This window comes from Gopherus evgoodei, chromosome 16 (genome assembly GCF_007399415.2).
Source record: "Gopherus evgoodei ecotype Sinaloan lineage chromosome 16, rGopEvg1_v1.p, whole genome shotgun sequence".
Classification (NCBI taxonomy): Eukaryota; Metazoa; Chordata; order Testudines; family Testudinidae; genus Gopherus; species Gopherus evgoodei.
The window spans coordinates 6,795,676-6,816,749 of record NC_044337.1 but is presented as its reverse complement, the minus strand read 5'-3'; the positions used below and the strand labels follow the sequence as shown (position 1 = coordinate 6,816,749).

At 44.3% G+C, this 21,074-nt stretch overlaps 1 protein-coding gene across 2 annotated transcripts; it reads right to left on the bottom strand.

Moving 5' to 3' along the window:
* Window positions 1–1,898: 1,898 nt before the first annotated feature.
* On the bottom strand, window positions 1,899–17,213 carry LOC115635991 (ficolin-2-like). Of its 2 annotated transcripts, XM_030535520.1 has the most exons (10): window positions 17,102–17,213; window positions 14,891–15,004; window positions 12,144–12,197; window positions 11,845–11,880; window positions 10,654–10,689; window positions 9,673–9,708; window positions 8,715–8,842; window positions 6,639–6,768; window positions 6,174–6,308; window positions 1,899–2,146 (listed from the first exon to the last, which is right to left on the bottom strand). In XM_030535520.1, the coding sequence occupies exons 1-10, from the start codon at window positions 17,181–17,183 to the stop codon at window positions 1,899–1,901; spliced, it is 999 nt and encodes a 332-aa protein (XP_030391380.1). In that variant the 5' UTR covers window positions 17,184–17,213. The 2 variants fall into 2 exon arrangements, with proteins under 2 accessions (XP_030391380.1, XP_030391379.1); XM_030535519.1 differs by lacking the exons at window positions 9,673–9,708; window positions 11,845–11,880 and having other exon boundaries at window positions 17,102–17,183.
* Window positions 17,214–21,074: the final 3,861 nt, after the last annotated feature.

Genomic DNA, 21,074 nt, shown 5'->3' with positions numbered 1-21,074 from the left:
TGTCTCCTTCTAGCATGGTTACACTTTGCCTTTCCACCTCTCTAATTCACCTAAGGCACAGCCAGGTATTTTTTTTAGCTCTGATGCAATTGAGCTGTCTTGTATGTTTAAAAAAAAAAAAAAAGGCTGTGAAAAGCACATTATTGAGCCAGTGTTTGCTTTACTAACAGAGGGGAAGGTTCACCACTGGCCGATGTAGCTTCCAAAGAAAATGATTCACTAACAGTGGAGGAAAAATTGCATGACAGTAGTAGGTGCTGGAGTGGGGCCTCTGGTAATGGAAGCAGCAGAAGACAGAGCCAAAGAGGAGAAGAGATAAGACCTAGTTAGAGCTGGTTGAAATGTTTGGAGCTAAGGGCATGTTTACACTGCAATAAAAGACTTGTGGCATGATTGCAGCTAGCCTGGGTCGGGGGGCTCGAGCTGTGAAGCTATAAAATGCAGTAGAGGAGGGGTAGGAAACATATGGCAGGTGTGCCATTTTCAGTCGCAGTCACACTACCCGGGTCCTGGCCACCGGTCTAGGAGGCTCTGCATTTTAATTTAATTTTAAATGAAGCTTCTTAAACATTTTAAAAATCTTATTTACTTTATATACAACAATAGTTTAGTTATATATTGTAGACTTATAGAAAGAGACCTTCTAAAAACGTTAAAATATATTCCTGGCATGCAAAACTTTAAATTAGAGTGAATAAATGCACACTCGGCACAGCACGTCTGAAAGAACAGGAGTACTTGTGGCACCTTAGAGACTAACAAATGTATTTGAGCATAAGCTTTCACAGGCTACAGCCCACTTCATCGGGTGCATAGAATGGAACATATAGTAAGGATATATATATACACATACAGAGAAAGTGAAAAGGTGAGAATTGCCCAACCAACTCTTTGTGGATACAAACTAACATGGCTGCTACTCTGAAACCTGTCACTTCTGAAAGGTTGCCAACCCCTGAAGTAGAGATGTTTGGATTCAGGCTGGATCCCAGGCTATGACACCACATAAAGGAGGGAGTCTGAGAGCCCAAGCTCCAGCCCCATCCTGAATGTCAACACTGCAATTTTATAGCCCTGCAGCTTAAGCCCTGTGAGCGTGAGTTAGCTAATCCAGGCACTGAGACATGGTGCTCTGGGTTTTTGTCAGAGTGTAACCAGACCCTAAGAGTTTGTCCATGGACAAATCGTGGTGTTTTTTTTTAAAAGAACATTTTAATAAAATATCATTGACATCATGGTAATGTTTTGTTTGACTGGAAAAATTTACAATATTTTCTACTGAAATTTTTCAGCATTTCTTTTTATATCAAAAATGTTCTCATGATGATGACAAATGTTTTTTGTACATACAATACTAGGACTTTGGTAAAAACAAAAACAAAATAGGTTCATTTTCAACCCTTTGAAATGAAAACAACTAAGAAATTTCATTTTTTTCCACAAAACTATTTTTGCCTTATTGTTACCAGCTCTAGTACACTGCAGTGGCTGAGTGTGTAATTTGACATCTTCCCTTAGTGACTGGTATACAAAGAAAATGGTCCATTACACACAGCTAAAGATACTTACTTAGCTCAAGTACTAGGGGCTTGCAGTTATTGTACTGAAGGCGATGGGCTCTAGCCTGGGTCTGTGTGTATTTAACCATTTATTTAGTAGCTTTGCAGAGATTTACCCATTCCATGACTGACTAATGAGCCGATATTTCTACTTTCTTTTACATAAACGGCTGCACTTCTCATTGGATGAGCAGAAAAACGAAACATGAAAGACAAAGAAAACATTGTGGTATAAAAAGAATTCATCTCAGCACGTCTCCAGATAAATGATGGATATGACAGGCCTATAATTGCTGCATAAGAGCGAAGTGTAATTACTATAACTGCCTCCCTGATTGGCTACATGGGCCTAAATTTCATTTCTGACACCTTGTAGGAGTACTTGTGCCCTTTGCCGGTCTTCCAGTTCACCCCGTCAGCATAGCTTTCATGGGTTCCTCTCAAGTATAATCCATTCAGGTTGGACCAATGACACGCCTTGTACCACCAGGCTCCTTTAAAGGATGTTGCACAGTTATCTGAATACTGGTCATTGTCACAGTCTTGGGTTGTAAACGGCATGTGGTTGTGGATGGTCAATGAATCCCCTGTGGAAACAATTGTGTGTACAGTATTTACTATATGCTTTCACAGTTCAGGTCCCACAGCCCAGCCTGGCAGCTCTGCAGTGGGGTTGCTAAATTTCTCCTTTCACCAGGCAAAAAAAATCTCCCTGAAGTCCAGGAGAGAGACTGCAGTTCTACTTCCTAGAAGAAAGATTTTCCACCAAACCATATTCTGATCTCAGTGACATCACTATAAATGCAGAGTAACTCATTGCAGTCAATGCGCCCAATGCGCTCCTAACACTAACAGCTTACCAGGGAATGGGTTGAGGATTCAGGACCAAAGAATCACAGTCACAGAGATGTAGGGTTGGAAGTGACCTCACAAAGTCATCAAGCCCAGCCTTCTATGCTGAGGGAGTACCAAGTAAACCTAGACCAACCCTGACAGGTGTCTGCCAATCTGTTTTTAAAAACCATCATTGGTGGGGATTACACGTACTCCCTTGGAAGCCTATTCCAGAGCTTAACTATCCTCATAGTTAGAAAGCTTTTCCTATTATCTAACCTAAGTCTCCCTTGTTGCAGATTAAGCCCACAACTTCTTATCCCACCACTAATGGACATGGAGAACAACTGATCATCGTCCTCTTTGTATGAGCCCTGGAGACTGCTATCAGGTCCCCTCTCAGTCTTCTTTTCTCAAGACTAAACATGCTCAGCTTTTTTAACCGTTCCTCATAAATCAGGTTTTCTAAACCTTTTATCATTATTGTTGTTCTCCTCTGGACGCTCTCCAGTTTGTGCACATATTTCCTAAAGTGCAGTGTGCAAAAGTGGACACAGTACTCTAGCTGAGGCATCACCAGTGCTGAGTTGAGTCAAGCAATAATCCCCATTCTCTTACATGCAATACGGGTAAACAGATCCCACAATAACTCACAACAGTATCACATTGTTGACTCATATTATTTGCGATCCCCTCTAACTCCCAGATCCTTTTCAGCAGTACTACCACCTAGCCCAAGAGTTCTCAAACTGGGGGTCGTGATCCCTTAGAGGATCGTGACGTCATAACGTGGGGGGTTGAGAGCTGTCAGCCTCCATCCTCAAACCCCGCTTTGCCTCCAGCATTTATAACAGTATTAAATATTAAAAATGTATTTTTAATTTATGAGGAGGGCTGCATTCAGAGGCTCGCTGTGTGAAAAGGGTCATCAAAATGAAGGTTTGAGAACATTGGCTTTTTCCTTCCTAAATGAAGCCCATGGCAATTGTCTTTATTGAATTTCAACTTGTTGAATTCAGGCCAATTTGCCAAAGTCATTTTGAATTCTAATTTTGTCCTCCAAAGCGCTTGCAACCTCTCCCAGCTTGGTGTCATCAGCAAATTTTAAAAGAATACTCTCCAACTCCATTATCCCAGTCATTAATGAAAACATTGAATAATATCAGACACAGGACTGACCCTTGCGAGACCCTGCTAGATCAGGGGTTGGCAACCTTTCAGAAGTGGTGTGCCGAGTCATTTTGTGACTTAGCCTTTCTGATTTTGTCCCAACAGATGATGCTATTCTTTTGTGCTCCTCCTTGGCATTTTGTTCATGTTTCCACTGTTTGTAGGATCCCTTTTTGATTTTCAGGTCATTAAGGAGCTCCTGATGGAAGCCTAATTGCCTCTTCCTATTCTTCTGATCTTTCCTTCACTTTGGGATAGTTTGCAGTTGTGCCTTTAATATTGTCTCTTTAGGAAACTGCCAGCTCTCCTGAACAGCTTTTCCTCCTAGATTATCTTCCTGTAGGAACTAACCTACCAGTTCTCTGAGTATGTTAAAGTCTGCTTTTTTAAATTCATTGCCTTTCTTCTCATGCTTTCACTCCTTCCTCTCTTTAGAATAATAAAGCCTATCATTTCATGATCACTTTCACCCAAATTGCCTTCCAACTTCAGATTCGCTACCAATTCCTCCCAGTTGGTCAGAATTAAGTCTAAAATGGCTGGTCCCCCTGGTTACTTCCTCTGCCTTCTGAAACTAAAAAGTTGTCCCCAATATATTCCAAGAATTTACTGGAAATTTTGTGTTTTGCTGTATTACTTTTTCAACAGAAGTGTGGGTAGTTATAGTCCCCCATTACCACCAGGTCTGGGTTTTGCCTATTTTTGCTATTTGTTCTAGAAATACCTCATTTTCCTAATGACGGGTTTCAGAGTAGCAGCTGTGTTAGTCTGTATCCACAAAAAGAACAGGAGTACTTGTGGCACTTTAAAGACTAACAAATGTATTTGAGCGAAAGCTTATGGTCAGATAAATTTGTTAGTCTCTAAGGTGCCACAAGTACTCTTGTTCTTTTTCCTCATTTTCCTACTCTTCCTGATTTAGTGGACTATGGTAGACACCCTATTATGAGGTCACCACTATTTTTTACCACTTTTATCTTTATCCAGAGACTGTCAAAGGGCCTGCCCATATACACTTGTTCTGGAACTCAGAACAAGTGTATATATTCTTGGTGTATAATGCAACACCTCCTCCTGCCTGTCTCTCCTGAACAAGCTAAACCCCTCTATTTCAATATTGCTGTAACAATTCTTATTCAACCAAGTCTCTGTGATGCCAGTTAAGTAATAAGAACATAAGAGCGGCCGTACTGGATCAGACCAAAAGTCCACCTAGCCCAGTATTCCATCTTCCGACAGAGGCCAATGCTAGATGCTCCAGAGGAAATGAACAGAACAGGTAATCATCAAGTGATCCATCCTATGTGTTCTGGCAAACAGAAGGTAGGGACACCATCCCTGCCCCTTTTGGCTAATAGCCATGGATGGATCTAACCTCCATGAAGCTATCTAGTTCTCTTTTGAACCCTGTTATAATCTTGGTCTTCAGAATATCTCCTGGCAACGTGTTCCATAAGTGGACTGCATGTTGTGTGAAGAGATACTTTCTTCTGTTTGTTTTAAATCTGCTTCCTATTAATTTCATTGGATGACTTCTAGTTCTTGTGTTATGAGAAGGAATAAATAACATTTCCCTATTTATTTTCTCCACACCAGTCACAATTTTATAGGCCTCTATCATATCTCCCTTTAGCCGTCTCTTTTCCAAGCAGAGAAGTCCCAGTCTTTTAAATCTCTCCTCATATGAAAGCTGTTCCATGCCCCTAATCATTTTTGTTGCCCTTTTCTGTACCTTTTCCAATTCCAATATCTATATTTTTGAGATGAGGTGACTGTATCTGCATGCAGTATTCAGCATGTGGACATACCATGGATTTATACAGAGGCAATATAATATTTCCTGTCTTATTATCTATCCCGTACTTAGTGATTCCCAACATTCTGTTAGCTTTTTTGACTGCCACTGCATATTGAGTAGAGGTTTTCAAAGAACTATTCACAATGACTCCAAGATCTCTTTTTGGAGAGGTAACAAATAATTTAGACCCCATCATTGTATATGTATAGCTGGGATTATGTTTTCCAATGTGCATTACTTTGCATTTATCAACACTGAATTTCATCTGCCATTTTGTTGCCCAATCATCCAGTTTTGTGATCTGCCTTTGTAACTCTTTGCACTCTGCTTCAGATTTAGCTATCTTGAGTAGTTTTGTATCATCTGCAAATTTTCCCACCTTGTTCACCCCTTTTTCTAGATCATCTATGAATATGCTGAACAGTACTGGTCCAGGTACAGACATCTGGTGGATACCACTATTTGCCTCTCTCCATTTTGAAAACTGAGAATTTATTCCTACTCTTTGTTTCCTATCTTAATCAGTTATTTATCCAGGAAAGGACCTTCTCTCTTATCCCATGACAGTTTACTTTGCTTAAGAGTTCTGCTTTCAGTCTTCCCTAAGTAGGATATACATATTACACTACAGAGCTGGTGTCACTAGAACATGGGTTCCTGCTCAGATAGTTCAATAGCAGAATAATTGAAGTTTTCCAAAAGAGATCACTTCCACAGATTCCTTTTGCTTCTGCCATAGAATATTCTGCATCTCATTTGCTTTCCATTTTTTCCATCTGCCACAAAGGGTAAAGAACAAGCTCAGAACCTACCTGCAGTGCCATTAACAAAAGCTCCAAGGATCAGCTTGTATTTCTCAGTCTCCCCTGCAATTTTGAATGAGCCGAAGGTAGCAAATTGATACTTGTTGTCAAAATCTCTGAGATCAACACGAAGCTCATTGGTTCCTTTAGAAAACAATTTTAAAGCAAAATGTTCAGCAATTTCCATCCAGTCTATAGCATTCCTCATTGCTGTACTGTGGGCAAACCACCCGAGGACAAAATGCTGCTCCATGAATCATGACTGGAGACAGCCCAGCTACCACAGCGTTATTGGTTTCAATAGTTTTGTGTGGCAGGACTGGGATGTAAGGAACAGGAAGGGGTGTCTGGAGCAGACGGGTTACTTCTACCGATAGTACAAATTTTTACCCTGTATCCATGGTTAAAATGTGGGAACAAATCTTGGTGGAGAAGGTTGCTGTAAGGAAAACAATGCATCAGTGATGTCTTTACCAAGGGATGTTAGCAGATGGATATTGTCATTCCCCAGCCAGAATTCTGACAGCTGGCTGCCAAAACCTCTCTTGTACAAATTCCAGTCACGGAAAAAATCCACGGAACCATCCACCCGTCTCTGGAACACCTACAGGGAAACAGGAGGTTCTTAGCTGGGAAATCCCACATTGATTTCCATCCTACTAGAGCAGAAGACCAGAAACTCTGAGACTGTAAATCATTAGATGAGATTTAACGTGGTCAGATCTATTTCAGCCTCAGGTGACGGTCACGGATGGAGGCTTGTCTCACAGGATCATATTAAATCTTGGTACCACCAGCACTAGATTAAAGGAACAAATGGTCTGAAAATTACAGCCCTGGGCTGGCAATCAGGAGGCCTGGGTTCTATACCCAGTTCTGCCACTTGGGCAAGTCACATCACCTCTGCTTTCTGTGCAGCTCTGTCATAAACAGATAAGTAAGAGTTAATAGAACAAAACTGCTTCATATCTCTTTTGCCTGGAAAGGGATAACAAGAACAGTGAGCCTGGCTGTCACCTGACCAGAGGACCAATCAGGGGACAGGATCCTTTCAAATCTTGAGGGAGGGAAGTTTTTGTGCTGTGCTATTAGAATTGGGTTGTTGTTCACTCTGGGGGCTCAGAGGAATCAGACGTGCAACCAGGTTTCTATCCGATCTCTCCAATACAGGCTCTTATAAGTTCAGACTAGTGAGTACTAGGTAGATAAGGCGAGTTAGGCTTATGGCTGTTTTCTTTATTTGCAAATGTGTATTTGGCTGGAAGGATTTTAATTGGTACTTGTATACTTAGGCTGGGAGGGTATTCCCAGTGTCTATAGCTGAAAGACCCTGTAACATGTTCCATCTTAAATTTACAAAGATAATTTTTACTGTTTTTTCTTTCTTTAGTTAAAAGCTTTTCTTATTTAAGAACCTGATTGTTTTTTTTTTTTATTCTGGTGAGACCCCAGGGGACTGGGTCTGGAGCCAACAGGGAATTGGTGGGAAGAAAGGAGGGAAGGGGGAGAGAGAGGCTAATTTATCTCTGTGTTAGGTTTACTTTCTCTCTCAGGAAGAGTCTGGGAGGGGGAAAGAGAAGGAGGGAGGAAGGTGAATTTTCCTCTCTGTTTTGTGATTCAAGGAGTTTGAATCACACAGTGATCTTCCAGGGTAACCCAGGGAGGGGAAGCCTGGGAGAGGCAACGGGGGGAAAGGGTTTACTTTCCTTGTGTGAAGATCCAGAAGGTCTGGGTCTTGGGGGTCCCCGGGCAAGGTTTAGGGGGGACCAGAGTATACCAGGCACTGGAATTCCTGGTTGGTGGCAGCGCTACAGGTTCTAAGCTGGTAATTGAGCTTAGAGGAATTCATGCTGGTACCCCATCCTTTGGACGCTAAGGTTCAGAGTGGGGAATTGTACCATGACAGGCCCTTTGTCTGCCTTGTCTATGGAGACTGTGAGCTGTAAGGGACGGGGGCTGTCTCTCAGGGTGTGTGTTCAGCACCCAGCACAATGGGACCCTGAGCTTCATCACATTCTCTAGGACGACTGGGATATAAATAACCACAATGATAAATTGGAAGGGTTAAATGTGAGGTATACACAGGGTTCAAACCCCTCAGCTCCCTAGAACGTTCTCTTCACTCATACTCAGGGGCTGCCTGAGCGATAGAGCAGCTGAGGCACCAGGCCTGTGGAAGGAAGAAGGAATTCTGGTTCCAGAGTCTGGGCAGCTATTGAGGAGGCTCTGAGAGCAGGCAGAGAATAGCTAGGAGAAGGGAAACCTGGTTAACTGTGTCGGACCAGTGACAAATGTCCCCTCAGATGGGGACTTCTTGACTCTAAAGTTCCAGGTTCTCTCCATGGAACAATCAAGGTGTCTGGAGACTTTGACAAGAATTAGGAGGATTAGAAGGGCACAGTGGTTTTGTTCAGCTAACCATGGTGAAATGACAGCTTTAGAGTTTCCGTCTTCATGCTTTTCTCCTAGCTGTAACCCACTGGGTAAGGGCCACCTCCCATTTTTGGAACAGAAAAATGTTCAATGAGCTTCATTGTGCTCGGTTCTTACAATCCAGCCTCCACCATCTGTGTCCATGTCACACAGCACGGTCATGGCGTTACAGTCACGGGGGTAGATGGTGTACCAGCCACTCATGATGTTCCCTCTGGCTAGCAGCTCCTTGCAGTTCTTTGCTCCTGGTTGAAAGAGGAATTGAAATGTATAAATTGGTTGTATAACTCTCCTTGGATTCATGGGCTGCTTTATGTTGCACTGAGGGCCAAATCAATTGCAGAATCAGGTAAACGGAAAACAGTCTTTGAACCACCATCTCCTCTCCTTCCAACTGTAGTGTTTGGGAAATGGGTAGTATCCTTTTAAATACTTTGTGAGCCCTTTAGTGGTGCTCCCTGTGTTCTATCTTTAGAAACCTGCCAGTGTAGCAGCGTACGTACCTAGCTAGGCTTTCCATGCTCTCTGTAGTTAGCAAACACAATTATTTAGACTTCACTGTACAAATGTGGTTCATATTAAGTATGTTTGAAAGAGGAAAAGAGACAACAACTGCCCAACCCCATGTGTTGTGTGTGAGAACAGCTCAACCTGCACAGAGGATTGTCTCAAAGTGTCTTGAAAACTGAAATGTGCACAAAGATTTGTACTAGTAGAAGTGCCTGTGCAGCCATTTTGAAATCCCTGGTGAGTCAGAAGGGCTTCCAGTCATCATGTGACTTGGGTGAGCAATCACTGCAAGGGAATATCAAATACTCATAGGAATACTCACATCAAACAGATTGCAAGTGAACCCATTGGCTGAAATGTGTTTCCACAAAAGATTCACTGGCTACTTGCATAAATCATTCATTTAAAAATACCCAACCATCTGGCGGGTAAAACAGGAAAAGAGCAGAGTGGTCACATTAGTCATTTTAAAATATTTGTTTATCATTCCTGAGTGTTTAGCCATCATGGCCACATTCCCTGGAAGGAAGGAGATGATAGTTCAGTGGTTATAAGAAATGCTCACCTTTCTGACACTGTATATCGTCCAGCTCTTCCTCTCCTGGACAGGAAAGAAACAGTGGAAGTGAAATCTGAACCAGAAAACTTTGTATTGTCTTTTAAACTGTACCAACAGTGATAGCTGGGATAGAAATGTACGAGAAAAGGCACTAGACAGGTTTGTACTTGTGCAAGACCGAGTGTTAATGGAATCACACCCATCTCTGATCTGCGCTTCCTATCTGGAATAAAGAAGATGGCATTCATAACTAGCCAACACTGTTTTGTGACCCTCTCATGAGGTTCCTACTTGCAGGGGTAAGAACTGGCTCTTAATGAACTAAATTAATTGCTGGTCAGTAAGTAGAAGCAATGCCTACAAAGTCAGGGGTGTTACACCTGCTTACACTAGCTGTGAATTTGAGTCAATATATTATAAAAATCCCAAGTGAAATTAGTTAAATAGAAAAGGGGACACTCCTTTAAACGAGCATTTAAACAGGATCCATTTCTTGTATTTCATAGCCCCACCCCCAGCATGTGAGGAGTACAAGGAGGGTAAGAGAAAGAAGCCTTCTCTAGGATATACATCTGGATCTACAGCTTTCACTTACATGCCAAATATTATCTCTAATACCAAAGGTCATCTGCTTGGAGTTATTGCAGATGTTGCAACTAGAGTGACCAGATGTCCTGATTTTATACGGACAGTCCCAATTTTGGGGTCTTTTTCTTATATAGGCTCCTGTTACTCCCACCCCATCCCAATTTTTCACATTTGCTGTCATGTCACCCTAGTTGCAACACTGTACTGACTACCTGTTTTGTAGACAGAGCTATTTCTCTCTTCAGACATTCCAATGCTTATAGGAATATTGGTGAGCTTGATACTGTGGGCATGGTAACTATTCAAGAGGGAAGATTCTTAAACCACTCAAGTTCCAGCTCAGCAGAAATGAAACTGAAGTGATGTGCTCAATATAAAGGAAAGTGAAGAGGGTCTCACCAACTGTTCCAAGGGTTCCCGATGCTCCTTTATCTCCTAAAGGAAGAACTCAGAATAAATTTTTTGTTTTCCGTAGAGATCATCTCCATAGTTTGATCTCTCATTTCAACACCCACTTGGGGGTTAATTGTGCAGGGGGCTAGTTCAAGGTCTATGTATTACTTACACTCCAGACAATCTGTTAAAGTAGCCCACTAGTGGGACTTAAGTGATACATTTATCTTCTCTTGTCCTCTTCACGGGCTGAATTTAACCCTTAGGATACGTCAACACTGCAGCTGGGTGCATGCTTCCCAGCTCCTATGTAATGAGCGAAGATGTGTTAGCCTAGTACAGTGGTTCTCAAACTATGGGTTGGGATCCCAAAGTGGGTCTCAACCCTGTTTTAATGGGGTCACTGGGGCTGGGGACTGGAGCCAAAGCCTGAGCCCCACTGCCTGGGGCTGAAGCTGAAGCCCAAGGGCTTCAGCCCTGGGTGGAGGAGCTCAGGATACAGGCCTTCCATCCCGGGCGGTGGGGTTCAGGCTTTGGTCCCCCTGCCAAGGGCAGCAGGGCTCTGGCTGGCTCAGGTTTTGGTCACCCCTCCTGGGATCGTGTAGTAGTTTTTGTTGTCAGATGGTGGTTGCCGTGCAATGAAGTTTAAGAACCGCTGGCCTAGTGCGGTTTGATTCCTGGAGTAATTTCCTGTGACTGCCAAGGACCTTGTGATATGTCAGACAGTATAATTAGAGCTGTTGAAATGTTTTCAGCTAATATATTATTCACCAAAAATATGCAGTTTCTTGTTCGAAAAAATCACAAATTCAGCTCACATTTGGCAAACACGTACAGCCAAAGTAAGCAAATGACAATAAATCAGGGGAAAATTTCCCACTTATTCAAAATGTTTTGCTTTGATATTATTAAAATGTTCCAACTTTTCATTCTGAAACATTTTGTTAAGTCATTTGGCTATTAAACAAAAACCAAAAGGAGATTTAAAAAAACCACCCAAAACCTGTTGGTTTGAGTCAAATGACACTTCTTGTTCAACCTGAACCAATTTTTTTCTTCAGCTTTTTCTTTCTGTGAGCAGCCAGAAGGGAAAATTGTACAGTGGGATGGGGGGAAATGTGGCTCCCGGTTCTTCTGTCACCACAAACAGCACCATAAGGTGCTCTGCAGTGCGAAGAATCATCTGAAGTCTCTCACCTTTCACTCCAGGGGCACCAGCAGGACCTCTTTCTCCTGATTGAACAAATAATAAGATAGTAAAGACTGATCAGAGATACCGAGATCTTGACAGTGGATCAGATCTGAAGTTCTGTTGCAATAATAAACCCTTTATTGTCAAATATAGAGTGAAGGCAAGCTATGGTGGTTTTTCGAGCCCAGATATTAAAGCAATTGGAGTTTTATAACTAGCTCTAATTGATATTTGATTAAAAACAAATGTCCTGTTCTTACATCACCTATAGGAAAACACAGTTCTCTGCCCTTTGTTACTTTACCTTTTGGGCCAGTTTGTCCCGCCTTTCCAGGGCTCCCCGGAGGTCCCTGTTCCCCTGCAAACACAGAAAACTGACTGAATAGTTTCCAAGGTAGCGTAAATACTGAGTACATAATCCCCACCCACCACCCCAACCTGGAATTACAATAACCCATCTGTGTCGAAATTCACATAATGTATCTGCATCTGGCTCGCTGAGTCCCTGATCTCACATCAGGATCCCCTAGCATGGACTCTTGCATGGAGGCTCATTGAAGTCAATGGGACATGCACATCTTGCTGCTAGGTGAAAACCAAAACTCAGGACCATCCTTACCCATACGCAAAGTATACAGCTGCACAGGGCACCAGAAAATTTGGGGCACCAAATTTCCTGGTGCCCTGAGCCACTGCACACTGCTCCAGCCCCTGCCCTGCCTCTTCCAACCCCTGCTGTTCCCCAGCCCCACCCCCACTCCACCCCTTCCCCAAAGCCCCCACCTTGCTTCTCTCGCACCCCACCTCTTCCCGCCCCTGAGGACTGCAGCAGGGCCAGGACTGCACTCACCAGCGGTGGGAAGTGCAGGGACTCCGGCCCCAGCTGTGCTGCCCGTGAGTGCTGTGGGGTGGTTCCCCCCATGCCCCAAGCCAGCCCTCCCCCCGCGGAGGCCTGGATCCAGCCCCACAACCCCCATGGATGCCTGTCCCCCACCCTGGAGGGGGCTATATAGGACCCCAGAACAGCTAGGGACGGCCCTGCCAAAGCTGGTAAACAACCATTTTCTACATGCAGGGCCGGTGCAACCATTTAGGAGACCTAGGCAGTCGCCTAGGGCGCTGGCATTTGGGGGGCGCTGTTTTCTTCAGCAGCGACTGTGGCAGCTGGATCTTCGGCTGCCCTGGTCACTGCCGGCATTTAGGCGGAGGGAGCTGGGCAGGGGAGCACAGGGAGGGCCGCCTGCAGCAAGTAAGAGGGGGGGCAGCAAGCAGGGGAACCCCCTGCCCCAGCTCACCCCTGCCCCGCCTCCTTCCTGAGAACGCCATGGCCGCTTCACTTCTCCCGCCTCCCAGGCTTGCGGCGCCTAAGCTGATTGGCACCGCAAGCCTGGGAGGCAGGAGAAGTGAAGCAGGGACGACGTGCTGAGGGTGCTCGTGTGTGGAGCAGGGGTGAGCTGGGGCGGGGAGGTGCCTCAGGGCAGAGGGTGGGAAGCTGCCACAAAAGGGGGTCTCTCGGGGGGGGAGCAGCCACGGGGGGGTGCCTCTGGGAGGAGCGGGGGGAGCTGCCGCGGGGTGTGGTGCCTCAGGACGGAGGGGGGGAGCTGCCACGGGGGGCGGTGCCTCAGGGCGGGGGCACGGGGGGGGAGGTTTCAAGGTGGAAGTTTCGTCTAGGGTGCGAAACATCCTTGCACCGGCCCTGTCTACATGCTACCTGTGAGGCATGGCTAGAAAGGGTTGAACATCCTCCAAAATAAATAAAGACATGGGGAGCAAATGTTTGTGTTTTTGTCTATTTACATATGTATGAGTAGGGTCTCCAGTGTAATCAACAGTCCTTGTCCATGCTGTATTCTGATAATTCAGAGGTCAAAACAACATCCTATCAGTTCAATGAATTGTAAATATGGGATAGCTCTGAATATGAGACTTGGACATTGGACTATGACCTATGAACTGAATTCTAAAGGAACTCTTTGCAGCTACAAAGCTCACCATCTCTGCTGTGAATCTGAACCTCAATGAATTGAACTCTTGTTTGTAGGTACATTGATCTTTCAACCATACTCTCTCTCATTTGTTTTTTAATACATTTTAGTTTAGTTAATAAGAATTGACTGTAGTGTGTAAGATCTGAAACATTCATTAACCTGGGAGGTGATGTGTCCGATCTTTGGGATTGAGCAAACCTTCTCTTTTCTATGATGAAATAAGCTTTACAGAAATTGTCACCATATTTGATGTGGGTACCTGGATGGAGGCCTGAGGCTGGATCACTTTAAGGGAACTGTGTTGTTTGGACTTGTGAGTAACCAGTGAGGTAATAAAGAAGCTATTTTATGCTGGTTTGGTGAATCCAGGTATTGGAATATCCACCAGCTTTTTGGGGCTTGGCTGTGCCACTCTTTGCAAAAAGCAAGAAAGAGTCTTGTGGCATCTGATAGACTAACGCCACAGGACTCTGTTGCTTTTTACAGATCCAGACTAACACAGCGACCCCTCTCTTACTTGACACCATTCTTTGCAGTTCACCCTAATTGAGTGACCACAGCTGGGTCCCACTAGGACCCCAGTCATGCTACCATTAATAATTCCATGGCTCAAACTAATCATCATCATTTCTTCTTCTCTAGCCCCTCTCATCCAAAGTTCCCAGAGCGCTTTACACAGATCAGTGAAATGTGCCTCAGATAACCCCAGAAAGGTAAAGGACCATTATAGCCATTATACAGAGGGGGAAATTGAGGCTCAGGGAGAGGAAGTGACTTGCCCAGGATCACACAGTGAGACAGTGACAGAGATGGGGAATGAACTAGAGGACTTGATTGCCAATCTGATGAGCCAAAGAGAATGGACAATATTTCAAGCCTTGATTATTCTGAAGTTCCAATCCATCACCAAAGGATACGGAAGATTCGCCCTATGAGTTGGGCAGAGTTTCCTCATATCAGAGTTTGTGGGGGAATCTCCAAAGTCTGAGCATATTACATAAGTAACTGCCATTTACATCAGCACCATCCATGCCTGATTCTCTTTCAGTGCCTGGGAATGTACCTCTCATTCCTGCAGCTCCTGGTTCTCCTTTGGCTCCTGGGGCACCGGGGAACCCAGGACAGCCTTGGAGAACGGTGAGTTTATCAGAACCGCTGAGTCCCACTATCCTCACCTCTGGGGAAAGAAATGAATCCATAAATAATATGTGTTAGTTTCTCATCATCTGAAACATTCTGCAGAAAACCAAGCAAATGAGAGACTAGATAGTTCCTTAATTTTCTTTTCTCTATTAGTGATAAATGCAACATTTTCTTTAGTTTTATGAATTTGAGAGCCAATGCCCTAAAACTAAAGGGTTTGGGGTGATCATTACTCTTTGTTTCTGTTTTAAGTTTTAGTGAAAAGTTAAAAGAAAAAGACATTACATTTAAGTGATTTTTTAAAAAAAATGTGAGTTAATTTTGATGTACATACTGCCCTGCCGTGTTTGCGAACCCAACCATTGTGGAATTATGCCAGTTCATGAGAACCTCTTAATGAAATTAACTAAAGAAAAACAAGCTGTCTGAATGGTTAAGCACTGGAACAAATTGCCTAGGGAGGCTGTGGAATCTCCATCATTGGAGATTTTTAAGAGCAAGTTGGACAAACACCTCTCAGGGTGGTCTAGTTATTTTTTGAGATATACCTGTCTCCTAGGAGTGGAAGGGACCTTGAAAGGTCATTGAGTCCAGCCCCCTGCCTTTGCTAGCAGGACCAAGTACTGATTTTTGCCCCAGATCCCTAAGTGGCCCCCTCAAGGATTGAGCTCACAACCCTGGGTTTAAGCAGGCTAATGCTTAAACCACTTAGCTATCCCTCCCTCCATAGCCTAAAATACTATGTCCTGCCATGAGTGCAGGGGACTGGACTGGATGACCTCTCAAGGTCCCTTCCAGTTCTATGATTCTATGAAAAGATACATTGACTAGTCAGTTCTCATTGTGCAAGCAGAATGAAATGCAGAGAAAAACCAAAAAGCTGTCATTCAGTGAAAGACATTGTCCAAAAGCAAATTAATTTAAAAAACAGTTGCTGCTACGAACACAGGTAATGATTTTTAAAAATTGATTTTTTTTATCTTAACAGTGTTTCCCTGTGTTATACACATTATTAGATTTAAATTAACAGGAACATTAGTGGAGAAAAATCGTAACACAGTCGTCAACTCCATTGAGCTCCGTTAATGTGGAAATTTTAGAGGCCAACAGAATGAGGAAAAAATTAATATTTCCTGTGACATAGGAACCCTGCCTCCTAATTTAGAACATTTGGGCATAAATCATAGGTAGCAAATGATTTTTTAACTGATCATGAATGTAAGGAAATGAAACTTAAAAGCAGTGCTGCTCTGAAATAATACATGAATTTATCCATAAAAGGGTGAATCCTGTATTTATTCCTTTTTCAGCAAAACACCCATTTCCTTCAAAGGGAGTTTGCCTGAATTAGGTCTATACAAAATTGATTAAATCCTGCATAAGTATCATAGGATTTTACGGTGAACTAAAATTAACCCTCAAATGCAGCTGGATTTTCAATCCAAAGTACAGCAGTGAAAGTAAGTATTATTATACAAAGATCTTTATTGTGGATGTCTGCTATTAGATACACAGTCCTAGTATTTTTTAAAATGATAACCTTACCTTAGTAACCATGAGTTTTAAAAAGGCTAATCTATTATCAGAGGTTTAAAGGTCAGGTTTAGATTTCCCAGGATGTCTTAAGAAGTGGACATTTCAGAGCCTGTGGGTTGGTCACTTACTGGGTTAAAAATGCTTTGGCATCAACATACAATGGTGATAAGAACTTTAGATGGAGAGAATCCAGCAGCAACGTGGGGGTGGAGGGGTTAGAAATTAGGAAATGAGTGTGAGGAAGAGCAGGTCAAAAACGTCAGATTTCAGAAACTTTCAATGAAAAAAAAAGATTTTCACAAAATTATTTGGAAAAACTGTGTCCTATTTTTGACCACTTCTCATCTGCGGTGGCCATTTCTGCAATAGAGATTAATTTTTACAAAATAATTTTGGTCAAAGAAGCTGTTCTTTTTATTATTTATATTGCACCATGAGCCGGAAAAGAACTTTACAGACCTGTAGGACAACAAAGATCCCTGAAGATCTTACATGTTGAAGGCAGCTGAATGTAACAGTTCCCTGTTCTCCAGGGTCCAGGTTGGCAAGAACCAAAGTATGAAATGTGTTGTGAGCAGGATTGTTTTTCACTCACCTGGGCAGGTGTCCTGAGCCTGACAAACCGCTGCTGCTAGACAGAGTAAAGAGAGGAGGGTTTTCTGGGCAGCTCTCCCCATGGCTAGTGCTGGTCTCTGCAATAGCAGCTCCACCCTGTCTTCTCGCCACCCTCTCTTCTGCTTAACATTTAGGGTTCTGCAATATATGCAATAACCCATACAAAACTAATCCCGCCTCTGCCTTTTCAGCACCGCCTTCCCAAACTCCACATTCCAGTGATTTCAGCTGAGATTGCAACATAGACAAAGTTCACAACTGTGGCTGATTTAAATGGCCTTGTAGGACATGTTCAGTATTGGATTAACACACGGCAAGTGCAGTATTGTCCAATGTTGACTATTGAACGGAGCCAGTCTGAAGCCTGTCTCACGAAGTTCATGAGAATGTACCCTCTGAAAGATTAAAATAGGGTGCCAAATAATGAGCCTGTTCTGACTTTCTCCATCCGTTCAAGTCTCCTGTCACCTTCAGTGGGAAACTTTGGGTGAACCAGAGGAGGGGAATTGGGTGAACTTAATATCCAAGTGTGTTATTGTTATTTTTTGTATGACAGTAGCCACAGGAGGCCTCATACGAGCTTGGAGCCCCACAGTGACGAGTGTTGTACAAGCCCATAGTAGATAGATTCCAAGGTCAGAAGTGACCATTGTCATTATCTAGTCTGACCTCCTGTACAACACAGGTGTCTAGATAAATTATTCTTAAAGCAGATCTTTTAGAAAAAACATCCAATCTTGATTTTAAAATTGTCAGTAATGGAGAATGCATCATGGCCCTTGGGAAATGAGTCCATTAGTTAATTACTCTAGCCATTGTTGCCAGTCTGAATGTGTCTAGGCTTAACATAGGAACATAAGAATGGCCATACTGGGTCAGCCCAGTATCCTGGCTTCCGACAGTGGCCAATGCCAGGTGCCCCAAAGGAAATGAACAGGGAATCATCAAATGATCCATCCCCTGTTGCTCAGTCCCAGCTTCTGGCAAACAGAGGCTAGGGACACCATCCCTCCTCATCCTGACTAATAGCCATTGATGGACCTATCCTCCATGAACTTCCAGTCATCCCTGCCCCAAAGATGCTACAATCTAAATAGATAAGATGAATGAAGGGTGGAAGAAAAGAAATGTTATTATCCTGACATTTGCAGTACTATATGGCCCCAAATCTGAAGAGACAGTGTTGCTGCATTTTCTGCTATGTATATGTGATTTTTCAGTGCCTATTGCATGTTGGATGCGCCTAGGGTGACCAGATATCCCGATTTTATATGGACTGTCCCGATTTTTGAGTCTTTTTCTTTTATAGGCTCCTATTACCCCCCACCTCCGTCCCGATTTTTCACACTTGCTGTCTGGTCACCCTAGATGAGCCTGAGAGCAGATCACTGCCATGATTTATTTCTCTATGTGCTTGTGAGTTTGCATGACTCTAATCTGTAGAGTAAGAATACCACTATTCTCCCTGGGTGCAATGGATATTTCCTCTTTACATTGGGGAAGCACGATTAATTTTGTATTGTGATTTCTGGTCTCACATAGGTTTCGTGTGATAGACCTTGTGCTGCAGGATTTACCTTGGGCAGGATCTGCTTCTCTGAGCATGCCATTGGATGTCAGATGGGTTGTACCACCAGTGAATGTTAGTTTGTCATCTTCTCCAACTGCCAAGCTGTGTATTTTACTCATGGGTGAGTCATCACCAGGAGGAATTGAACCTGCGGCCTCTGTAGCTAACCATATAAGTCTCTGCCTCTTTAGCTGAAATACTCAGGCGTGTAGCCTACAAGTCTCTAGTAGCCTCATCAACCTCTGTCTGTGGCCCAGCCATCACCACATGAGGACAGAGCACCACACAGGGAGAGGACAGTACAGCTATAGAGGGGTGAAATTTGGATGGCTGCAACTAGCCAACCCCATCTTACCTGATGTCGGTGCAATGTCCTTGAAAATGTGCTGTGGGTTTCTAGACACCGTTTACTTCTCTGCAAATCCCAGTGATGGACTTAGCTGGCATTATGACGCTGGACACAGCTTTCCCCAGTGGCTGTCACAATACGCACGCCCAGTGTCAGATGCCCCTGCTATTGGACAGACAATCTGTATTATACATTGTAGCACTCTTTTTTTCGCTAAAGGCCAGTCCACCGCAGCCTGACACCATCACTCTTCTGTGTCTGAGATGAGATCTTTGGGACAGGGACTGTCTTTGTGTTCTGTACTTATATAGTGCCAATGGGATGTTGACCTGTGACTAGGCGGTCCTAGATGCTATCATAATCCAAACAATAAACAATTAAGATAATTAATAATTCCCCTTTGTTGTGAGTCCAGGGGGACATAGGGTTAGTTCAGAGCTCCCCAGGGGTAACTTTAAATTACTTTCTCCCATAGCGGGGCATTGCATGGCTATGGAACAGCTGCATATGGGCCACACTTCTTTTGCAAGCAGGTCAATTTTTAACAGTGCCACATCTCTTTATCCCTGCCTTTGCCGTTGGTTCTTCTTGCATGAGTTACGGGATGGGACGTTTTGCCATTGACCTCAGTGGGAGCGAGATAGATCCTCTTATGCTTTTGTAAAACTTGGTGTCCCCGACTCCCCACTTGGTCAAACAAGTACAAACATGGAGTGAGCCCACTGATGTTAAAGAAGTCACTGTGGGATAATCAGGGCTGGACTAATGCATGGGCAAGCTGGGCACATGCCTACAGCCCAAATTCGGGGAGGAGGAGGGAGGGATTGTTGTTTTGTTTTGTTTTGACCATGATATAGTGAGGACCAAGCAAAATGTGACTGAATGGCATTGTGAGCTGGTGTGCAGGGTCACAGCACTGCTCAGGCTTGGCCCAGTCACCCCTCCATCATAATGGGGAGTGGCTGGGCCAAATGTGAGTGGCCAAGTGACCTGGCATGTGGGATTGCAGCCACCCCTCAGGTTTGGCCCAACTGATCCCCCACCATGACTACATTACAAATGCCTGCTTCTGGGATAAGTGCTGGGGGACTCTCCTGCAGTCAGCACTACCTCTTTTGAGAGGAAAGAGGCCCTTGCTTCTGGAGAAGAAAAGGATACCTCATGGCATTGCTGATGAATCCCCTGGAAGGGGAGGCTGGCCCTGCCACTTGCATTCCAAGTTGGCAGAGGCAATTTTAGGATACACCCTGGGACATGGATTACTTTAAACTGGCCCTGAGGGCAGGATTAAGAGTTAGAGCATAGTCGTAACCATGCAGCTTGGGGCCCAATGGTCACATCACCGTAGGTTTTTATTTTGAATCAGAAAACATTTTTAAAAAAACACGCATCTCTGCGTCCCGCAGCAAGAGGAGGCTATGGAAGCAACATGTCCCATCAGCAGCCCCTCCAGGACTGGAGCATCCCCAGTGGCTGCGGCCCCTGCAGGATGGGGAAGGAAACTTCTACTAGCAGCAGCCTTTGCTGGCCATGCTCAGATGCTGTGGCATTTTGCAATGGGATTGCAGGGCAGGTGGCTGAGGTGACAGGGGGCATGCAGGGTCAAGTGCCCCCCACCCCCAATTGGCCTGCCCAGGGGGCAGCTGGGCCTGGCTAGGGGTGGCTCGCCCCTGCTACCACCTCCCCAGCCAGGTTCTCTCAGGCAGCTGCTGCGCTGTACAACCTGGAGCAGCCAGCTTCAGCTAGTGTGAGAAGTGGCTACATCCCGCTCCCCACCCAGGCCCAGCTGCCAGGGAGAGTGGTCACCCATGCCAGAGGGGAGCGCAATGGGAGGAGGACAGAGCCTCCCCCCTCCTGCAGGTAAGAGCATGCGATGGACCCAGACTGGGCTGCAGGGTGGTGGTGGGGTCACTGGGCAAAGGAGACATGGGGGGGGGAACAGGGATTCACATGTCCTCCCCCTTAGATCGTGCCCCCTCCGCTACGGGGGAGGAGCATGAGTCATCTGTGCCTGGGAGCCCTGTAAGAATTGGG